At 46.8% G+C, this 10,355-nt stretch overlaps 1 protein-coding gene across 3 annotated transcripts in view; it reads left to right on the plus strand.

Annotated features, from left to right (window-relative positions):
* ERC1 (ELKS/RAB6-interacting/CAST family member 1) overlaps positions 1-10,355 on the plus strand; it is a 501,445-nt gene that overhangs the window by 408,381 nt on the left and 82,709 nt on the right. For all 3 annotated transcript variants that reach the window (XM_027766230.1, XM_027766231.1, XM_027766232.1), the window contains one exon: positions 3,603-3,701. In XM_027766230.1, coding sequence (XP_027622031.1) covers positions 3,603-3,701 — 99 coding nt within the window. The remainder of the gene's footprint in view (positions 1-3,602; positions 3,702-10,355) is intronic.

Consider the following 10,355-nt stretch of genomic DNA (forward strand, 5'->3'; position numbering starts at 1 on the left):
TTTCCCCTTAATACAGGCAATCCTATTATTTATGTCCTTGGGACTAGGGGGTTTCAGCTCTGCACTCACATGTAGCCTGGTTCAAGAAAAACAGTTCTAAAGTACCTTTCATGGTAGTAAAATATGAAGCACTTACTCAGCTTACTTCTTTAGCTTTTTGGTCTTATCTTGACTAGAGCCTACATAGTCCAAGAGCTGCTTAGGAGCAGAGTCGATTTGCATGGTCTGCACAACGCTCCGTGAATGCCCCGTGAGCGCCCCGTGAATGCCCCGTGAGCGCCCCGTGAATGCCCCATGAGCGCCCCGTGAATGCCCCGTGAGTGCTCTGTGAATGCCCGAGCGCTCTGTGAGTGCCCCGTGAATGCCCCGTGAGTGCTCTGTGAATGCCCCGTGAGCGCTCTCTGAGTGCCCAGTGAGTGCCCCGTGAGCGCCCCGTGAGTGCCCTGTGAATGCCCCATGAGTGCCCCGTGAGTGCCCCATGAGCGCCCCCGTGAGTGCCCCGTGAATGCTCCGCGAGCCGCCAGCTGTCCAGTGCTCTCTGCAGGAAACAGACTTCACCTCCAAGTTCTGAGCGCCAGACCTAGGAACGCTGAACCCTGATCTCATGTCTTTTAGAAATGGGGAAGTCCTTTGAACTGTGTCTCCCTTCTCTTACGTGGATCAAATAAGTCATCTTTGCTCAGTCTACTGGGATCAGTGCCTTTAGGCAGGCATCCCTAAGAAGTAGTTGAAATGCATCCTGCCTTGAAAATGGATTTATGTGTGCTATCTTAGGATTTCTTTTGAAAATTTTCACTTATCCTAGGTACCAGGTATTGCAAGTAAGTGTCTAATGTTCTAAGAAAATAACCAACCGAGCGTACTTTTCCCCACGTTAGTAATAAAGCCATGGGGAAGTTTCTTACCCAAATGAACGGCACGCATAAACTTTCTGGGTACGCCTCCTTTGTTCTTTCCTCTCTTCTTCCCCTTTCCCAAAAGCTGGCTTGCAGAAGACCTTCCATTGGTCACGAAATGCCACATGACACAAGAAAAACTGCTCTACTTATGTTCAAGCTTGCCTCAGGCTCTTCAGGCTGTCGTAACAAAGTTTTTAGACTGGGCAGTTATAAACCGTGGCAGTGCATTGCCCACAGTTCTGGAGACCAGGACGTCCAAGTCCAGGCACTGGCAGATTCCATCCGGCGAGGGCTCTCCACTTCTCTCGCTGGGCCCTCACATGGCAGCAAGGGCACAGATGCTCCCTCGGGTCTCGTACAGGTCAGAGCCCCACCCTCCAGCCCAGTACCGTCACCTTAAGGGTTAGGATTTCACAATGGAAAATTTAGGGGGACACAAACATTCAGACCACAGCAGAGGTCACTGGGTCATCCTGGGAAAGAGAAACCTGGTATCACATTGTCTCTTCTCCTGGGAGGAACTTGTTTTAATATGTGCATATATTACCAGGTGAAACCCTGAAGACCCTAAATGGCCAGTAAAGTGGTACTGGATTTTTTTTTAAAGAGAGATTTTCTTTGCTATAGGGCACATGTGCTCACTAGAGAGACAAAGTGAGAAATCACCCGCAGGGTGACGGCCACACCGCAGCCCCTACTCCTCTTCGTTCTCTCAGGGGTTTGGGCACATACACACATAATCATTACGCCACCTGCTGGTCCCAAAATGGTACTCATTAAACATGCATTCAAATGAATGCTATGCAGCCCATTCAAATTAGATTTTAGAATACTATTTAATGACATGAATAGATGAAGGCTAAAAACTGTCGAGCACTGCTTTTATGCCATGCACACTTCTAAGCGCGTTCCTCGTGTTGACCCGGGTGGTTAATACAGCAGTCTCATGGGGGAGAAGATTGTTTTCTCTGCTTTATAGATGAGGAAACCGAGGCTCAGAGCTCTCTAGTAGCTTGCCGAAGTTACATAAGTGATAAAGGGGCAGAGCTAGATTTCAGGCTTGAGCAGCTGGGCTCTGCTCCCTTGCTGGGGCATCATTACATATCTCTGAACCTCTTTATGGAACTAGACAAAATGTTTTTAATTTACCTAGAGAAGAAAAGACATTAAAGGTAACCAATCACATTTTGACAAAGCAGAATTGATGGAGGAAAGGAACACAGCATGTCCCGCCAGTAATTTTAAAAATACCATAGTGGAGCAAAAATAGAGAAAACATAGACTAACTTAGAAGACTGTACCACTTCTTGTGTTATCAAAGAGGATGCTGAATGGATATACCAAATGGGAGCAGTGACTATCACTGACTGGCGGGAGTACAGGACTTCTTCCCCCCTCCTCTTCCTCCCTCTCCTTTCCCCTCCCCTCCAGTCTGCTCTCCTCTCAACTTTCCCATTCCACTTCCTTTCCTTCTTTTCATATCATCTACAGTGAACATTTTTAAATCACACAATATTAACAAGTTTATTTTTAATGCTAAAACTTCCAGTCTTAACATTATTTTATTATTGGATCGTCAGGAAAGTCGTGAGGCATTTTTGCATAGAAGAATATATAAAGATACATCATGGCATACATATACCTTGCTGTTTGATTTTACCCATAGTGTATTGTCCGAATTGCTTTTTTGCAGAGTAAATTCTCTAAAATGTTCAATACATTATTCATTTACTTGGGGCTTACATTAACCAGTCACAGAAAATCACCAATTCAGCTCTCCATTTTTGGTAAAGATGGAGAAAAGACAATGGAATAATTCCCTCTGCCTTAAGAATTGAAGAGTTCATAACCTCTGACTTGCTTTCAAAACCTGAATTGTTTATTGATATAGAAAGAAAAGCTTTTGTATTTATATATGTAGCTTCCGTTCAATCACCCTACCGAGCTCTGTACTAAGTTTTGTTCATTGTTAATTGATTCCCTTGGCTTTTCTAGGTATGTAGTCATTTTATTTACCTTTCTTACCAGTATATATGGCCTATATATTCTATAACATTTAAAAAAAGGAACCGTTGTTTAAAAAGAACATATTCTTAAAATAGTAACATAGAAAGGCAGGTCGCATAGCATAAAGTGGAAAAAATTACATTAGAGGCCTACGTATAATAGAACATAGCCTGTACCAATTTATGTGCCTATTTAGTCAGTTTAGATCACCATAACAAAATGGCAAAGACCACAGTCAGTCAGCTCCTCGCAGTTCTGGAGGCTGGGAAGTCCCAGAGGTTCTGGAGGCTGGGAAGTCCCAGAGGTACCGGACCGGGCAGTTGGTGTCTGGTGACAGCTCCTTCTGGTTTGCAGAGGCTGCCTTCATGCTTGTTCTCACAGGGCAGAGCCATTCTCTGCCCTGCTTCTTCCTCTTACAGAGCTGTGGTCCTATTGGCCGAGGGCTCCACCCTGATGACCTCATTCAGCCTCTCCCAGCCCTCCCAAGGTTAGGGCTTCAGTGTACAAATTGCAGGGGGCATGGTTCAGTCCACACTGCCTAAACATTTGCCAGTATCCTGGAAAATCCTATTTGTAATTTTTTTTTCATACAGAATACATTTTATTCTTTCTTATGAAGTTCTTAAGGTACTTGTTACTTCACAGTGTCCCATAGGAATTTTCTCTAAATTTAACATTTTGAATCATTTCCTCTAGACACAAAATCGAATGAAGCTAATGGCCGATAACTATGAGGATGACCACTTCAAATCCTCTCATTCCAATCAAACGAATCATAAACCCTCCCCAGACCAGGTAAGTCTGCTTTTGAATGTTTTATAAACAATGCATTTTATTTTGATGTATTTTGTACTAGCATGTTGCAAATCCTGGGGTATAAATTTGATGTAAAAATTAACCTTGTCAGAGATACGTACTAATTTGTGATGTCCTTACTTTCCTTATTAAAGAGACAATGTCTTATCAGAAAAATGATGGCTCAGTGAGGCACGGCTCAGTGTAGTTTAATTTCTTACTTAACCAGCTTACTTAAGTTTAATTGCAAATTATGAAAGCTCTGCTTATCACCTATTAAAAGTAGAGCTTGAAACTTGCTTTTCTTACTCTATTTCCTCGGTCAACGGATCCCTCCAGCGTGTCATGTCAAGGAAAATTGTGCCTTCAACTTCTCATCAATGCAGAAGACACGCTGATTAGTCTGAAGGGAACCATACCGAGTTCTAGTTTTTTGGAAAGGAACTCTCCCAAGATCCCGAAAGTGATGGATGGGAGAGTGTGGTTAACAGATTACCTCATGTCCCATTGCCCAAAATCAGATTTCAACATCTCCATCGCACCCAGTCTTAAAATACGTAGCTAAGAGAAAGAAATGCTAGTCAGATCATCGTGTCCATTTGACAGAGTCGAGGAAAACTCCCCTGCTAAGCATCCCCACAAAGTGACGGCCATGGCGTGGTCCTAGGAGAAGCTTCTGAGAGATTGCAGATGAAAGCAGCATGATCGCCAGATTGCTCTCACTGCGCAGATCCAGAGTTCTAGTCCCGTGCAGTGTCATCTACTGAGCAGATGGAGGCAGGCCTTAGGTTTTAGGGGGAGGGCAGCGCAGCTCTCCCATGGAGGAGGCCGAGTGCAGTAGGGGGAGGGCAGTGCAGCTCTCCCATGGAGGCCAAGCGCAGTAGGGAGAGGGCAGCACAGCTCTCCCACGGAGGCCGAGTGCAGTAGGGAGAGGGCAGCACAGCTCTCCCACGGAGGAGGCCGAGTGCAGTAGGGAGAGGGCAGTGCAGCTCTCCCATGGAGGAGGCCGAGTGCAGTAGGGGGAGGGCAGTGCAGCTCTCCCACAGAGGCCGAGTGCAGCGCAGCTCTCCCACGGAGGCGCGGCTGTGCGACAGAGGGCGAGGGCAGCGCAGCTCTCCCACGGAGGCCAAGCTCTCCCACGGAGGCCGAGTGCAGCGCAGCTCTCCCACGGAGGCCAAGCTCTCCCACGGAGGCCGAGTGCAGCGCAGCTCTCCCACGGAGGCCAAGCTCTCCCACGCAGGCCGAGTGCAGAGCAGTCTTTCTGCTGTCAGGTGGCGTTTCCTGCCAAGCAGTCACCTTCCTTCTCTGCCTGCTTCCTGATCCCTGAGATTAGACATATGCCAGTTGTGTAAGATGCGTATTAGAACCTTTCTTTGAAGCAGGTTTTGTTAAGGAGTAGAGGGAATGGGATGCCTGGAGCAGGGAGAGACAAACGGAGGTGGGGAAGGGTTGAGCAACATGAAACATACAGGAAAGTCCCCAGCTCGATTCCGCCCAGATCCTTCCCTGGGTGGAGACAGCATCTTGAATAGGTAGGAAGAGTAGCAGTGTAATGCCCAACCGGTTACCAATGTGGGTAGTTTAGGGCATTAGGATCTAACGTAAAAAGCCTAAAGAAATTCTCTTCTGCTACAGTATGCTTATGTCTTTGTTTCCAGTACTAACCGGCTCTTTTTCATTCCCATGCTGCTCTGGGACTGTCCCTTGTCATCTCTCCCATAGGATGAGGAGGAGGGTATATGGGCGTAGCCAATCAGATGCTCTTAGCACAGCCATTTTGTTCAGAACGGTGAGAAAAGCTTTCCTTAACTACAACGGCTCTGTTTGCTTCATTTTTCTTCTCCCACAATCACTGTCACATCGTGTTCCTGTCCTTCATGAAATCATTGGTGTGCTTTCTGTTTCCATCTTCACATGGTTCCTGTGTGCATTGCTGTGCTTCTGACATAGTGGGTTTGGATTTTGTGCTTTTTAAATTTTTCCTCGTGTGTTAATAGTCACTTCTACTCTTTCCTTTTATACATCTGTGGGAGAACGCCCAGGGCATACTCCAGGTGTGACTTCATTAATAAATCACCCTACCTAGGGTCATCGCACAGTGTCCTGGTAAGACTCACCATGACTGGCCTAAAACTGGCAGTAGAAAAATTAACAACTAGTCTGCCATTGGCCTAAGTTTGAGATAGACTTTATGACAACCATAAGTACATGGGCCTCAAAACAAAACGAACTGTTCTGTAAACTAAACCTCCTCGTGCACCTCTCTGTAGAAGATTGCTCTGAATCTCAGGGCCGGAGTCAGCACCGGGCATGTCTACCTAGGACATCCCATAGGGCTCTGACATGACTCTCAAACTGTCCATAAAAACAAGGAGGAGCAAAGGTAAAGAAGACTTTCTGGAAGTCCATCTAAAACATCCTCTCCGTCCCGGTTCACGGGTCACCGCTGTGCTAACCAGTTGCCAGGACACTGTCTGGGCTCTCCCCTCCAGGCCGACTGGCTGGACGTCAGCGGCTGTGGCAGGGCCTTCCTGTGGTCTGATGCCCTAGAGGTTTGACAGAGGAAACCCTCTTAGCACAAGCAGTCACTATGAGGGATGCGCTCACACTCGTGGCCTTGCACGCCTGGACTCCCTGCCCTTGCTCCTTGGTGATCTCACTCCTGGAGGCAGTTCCCCCTGAAGTGTCTGCGTCTCGGCTTAAAGTGATGAGGGCACGTGTAGACCTCTCACTGTCGAGCGCAGCTAAGAAGGATGGAGAGGTAAGTGCTGGAAAGGGGCCAGGTGGGGAGTGGGAAGCTTTCCAAATGTGGTCCTGAGGGTGTGCATGGAAGCAAGATGTACAGTACTGAAATGCACAGAACGCTCCCTGGGTCAGGCGCTGCCCGCCAGAGAACGGAGAGCTGAGCCGTCCGTGAGCTCAGTCTGTCTACACTCTACCAGGGCAGGCGTTCGTCGTCCTGACCCAGCCGTCGGGGTAGTGCACTTGCCTCCTGGGGGAGAGTGTGGCCCTGCCTTGTCTGTCTCGGGAAGGCTCTGGCTAGGGCCTGGTAAGGTTTATGATGGACCCCAGACGTTTCCATGGCCCAGAGAGAGGAACTAGCAGCTGACACTAACCAAGACGCATCGACGGTCGTATCTTCCTTTTATCACCGGAAGTTTGGTGCCCTGTATATTAAACAGTTTTTTCCTTGGGAAAACACCGTGAATTTTATAAAGACATTTAGTCAGTGAAATTTCGTTGGAAGATTATCTGTCAAGCAGCCCTCCCAGCACTGACTGGGCAGAGTACCTCCACGTGGAAGGGAGATGGCCGAGCCCTCTCCCTCAGACTAGAGAATCCGTGTGGCCCGCACGTCAGTTTTCTCTCCGACGTTCCCTTCTGCTCTTTTCATGCAGTCCCGTCTGGTGTTGTGAATTCGGTAAATAAGTAAAATTTCAGCATGATTGGACAATGGTTATGCAGGTTTTTAGTAAATCAGACGAATACGGTTTCTGTACTCTGAAGAGTTCAAATGGACTGGGTCCGATTGCCATCAAGTTGTGTTACACAGCTGCCTTAGCTTGGCTGCCATTGGAAACCACAGACAGGATGGCGGGAAGTCTGAGAGCAGTGCCAGCACGTCAGGTGGGTCAGGGCCCCGGTGAGCGCCTCTTCCTGTCCCACTGTGCTTCCCACATGGTGGGGAGTGAGCGGAAACAGGCTCATGTCTGTCCCTGTAAGGGCACTAGTTCACGAGGGCTGCACGCTCCTGTCTGAAGGCCTCATCTCCAAAGCCATCACAAAGGAGAGACAGTTTCAGTAGGGGTTTTGAAGGGACACCAGCATTCGGTTTCCGGCAGTGGTGTTGCTGCCAGCTCAGTGCAGGCCTGACGGTCTCAGCCAAGGAGGCTCCTTGTAAAGCAGCTCTTCTGTGCCACTGTACTTCTCTACTGTAAGGGTTTATTGTTACTATTATTTTTCCTTATGGTAGAATGTAGGTCCCATGAGGACAGGGACTTTAATGTTCCTTTGATATTTCCTTGATCATCCAGAACAATGTCAAATATGTGGTAGGCCCTCAGTAGGTAAGTAAGTGAGTAAACACTCTCTCTCTATATATATATATTTTTTTTTTTTTAATTAACTTCTGAATTAGTGAAATCCAGAGAAGAGAAAGTTTGCATTGACACCAAGAACATTGAATGGCTGTTAGTTTTAGCACTGCTCGTACAAGAACGGGAAGTTTAAAAATAAGAGCTAGGAAACATTTCTAGAAACCAAAGGACTTTAGAGAGATGTCAAGAATTTAAAGGGAAGTCGTAATGAAGTCCTAAAATCTGGCTCCTATAACTTGATGCTGAATAAGTTGGCCCAGCACGTCCTTCAGAAACCTTGTCCATCTGCAAGCCGAGCACCCTTGCTACAGTACCTGAACGTCAGGTAGGACTTCCTTCTGGTGGCCTGTGGCTCACAGCATCAGGCAGAGCAGCCGCGTGCTGAATCCACTAGAGGATGTACCTGCCAAGCTTAGAAGCTGGGCTTGGGGGGCCCCTCAGTAGGTAAGTAAGTGAGTAAACACTCTCTCTCTATATAGATATATTTTTTTTTTTTTAATTAACTTCTGAATTAGTGAAATCCAGAGAAGAGAAAGTTTGCATTGACACCAAGAACATTGAATGGCTGTTAGTTTTAGCACTGCTCGTACAAGAACGGGAAGTTTAAAAATAAGAGCTAGGAAACATTTCTAGAAACCAAAGGACTTTAGAGAGATGTCAAGAATTTAAAGGGAAGTCGTAATGAAGTCCTAAAATCTGGCTCCTATAACTTGATGCTGAATAAGTTGGCCCAGCACGTCCTTCAGAAACCTTGTCCATCTGCAAGCCGAGCACCCTTGCTACAGTACCTGAACGTCAGGTAGGACTTCCTTCTGGTGGCCTGTGGCTCACAGCATCAGGCAGAGCAGCCGCGTGCTGAATCCACTAGAGGATGTACCTGCCAAGCTTAGAAGCTGGGCTTGGGGGGCCAGCAGGTGGTGTGGTGGTTAAGGCGCTGGACTCCCACATGGCTGAGTGCAGTTCAAGTCCTGGACCTGGTGGCTTTCTTTCTTTCTTTCTTTCTCTCTCTCTGTCTCTGGTCAAATTAAAGAACAATAATAATAATAACTAAAATGAAATAATTCTTTAAAAAAACAAACAACAACAACAAAAAACAACAAAAGAAAAGTTGATATTGGGCCGAGAATGTTCCATTAAAATCTGGAAATGTATCACATGTCTGTTAGTGTGTATGTGCACTGTGGCATTCCATACAGGATTTGAACAGTTGATAACAAGACTTTTTAAATTAGAGGCGATATAACATTTTTTAAAACACTATTATTTCTTTCATTATTATTTATCTTATTACTATTATTTTTAAATTTGCTATAGGGCACATGTGCTCACCAGAGACAGACAGACAGACACACACACACACAGCCTCTCTCTGTCTCTCACTCTATATGTACATGTCCTCACCAGAGACAGACAGACAGACACACACACACACAGCCTCTCTCTGTCTCTCACTCTATATGTACATGTCCTCACCAGAGACAGACAGACAGACACACACACACACAGCCTCTCTCTGTCTCTCACTCTATATGTACATGTCCTCACCAGAGACAGACAGACAGACACACACACACACAGCCTCTCTCTGTCTCTCACTCTATATGTACATGTCCTCACCAGAGACAGACAGACAGACACACACACACACAGCCTCTCTCTGTCTCTCACTCTATATGTACATGTCCTCACCAGAGACAGACCGAGGGGGTGGGGAGAGGGAGTGGGAACGCATCACCAGGCCTAGGACTCGGACCATGGTTGGCCATTCAGAGTCCAGCACCGTAATCACAGCTGGCCCGACGTAAAGTTCTTTCAAGCTTCTTTCTTCTGAGAGAGAGTGAGAGTCACCCCCAGCAGGGTCCCCATTGCCACGACCCGCCCATCTCAGCCAGCTGGGTCACACACGTGCACCCAGGATGCACACAGAAGTCCTGGGACGTGAACCCGGAACCTCGGCTTATGAGTCCAGCTGTGTCGTCACTGTACCACTGGCCCCAGTGCAGGTACTTACACACGCTTCTAAGACAAGTGTTTTGAAGCAAGCGTTCCTTTCTCTTATGACGTTTTCTTTTAGTCTGTCCTAATAGGGTTGTCCACATAATGTCTTTATCAGTTTGAAACATCCAAAAAGTATTCTCATTGCAATAGGAAGTCTCTGCGGTCTCGGGGATGTGTCTGTAGAGGGAAGTGTTAAATCATCTCGCACAAGTAAGTGGTATAGTGACTTGGAATAGCTTCTCAGTATGCAGGAAGCATTGGTCCCATAACCAATCCCCAGGCCACTGCCAGGACAGGTTTTGACATAACAGACAAGGAAAACTTTGATCCTGCATTTTCAGAAGTGGATTAGAGATTTTAGCAAGAGGCCTCTCCTGGAAGGCTTGGAAATGCCAGCAGAATTCAGCGAGCAGGAGGATCTTAGCTGCAGAGAAATGGGAAGAAGGAAAGGGACATTAATTTAGTGCTTATTATGGGCCAGACGCCTACATCTCACTTATCGCATCTACAGTTTCCACAGCCACACTATGAAGAGCATACTGTTGTCCCAGTTCTAAAA

This window comes from Tupaia chinensis, unplaced genomic scaffold (genome assembly GCF_000334495.1).
Source record: "Tupaia chinensis unplaced genomic scaffold, TupChi_1.0 Scaffold141530_1, whole genome shotgun sequence".
Classification (NCBI taxonomy): Eukaryota; Metazoa; Chordata; class Mammalia; order Scandentia; family Tupaiidae; genus Tupaia; species Tupaia belangeri.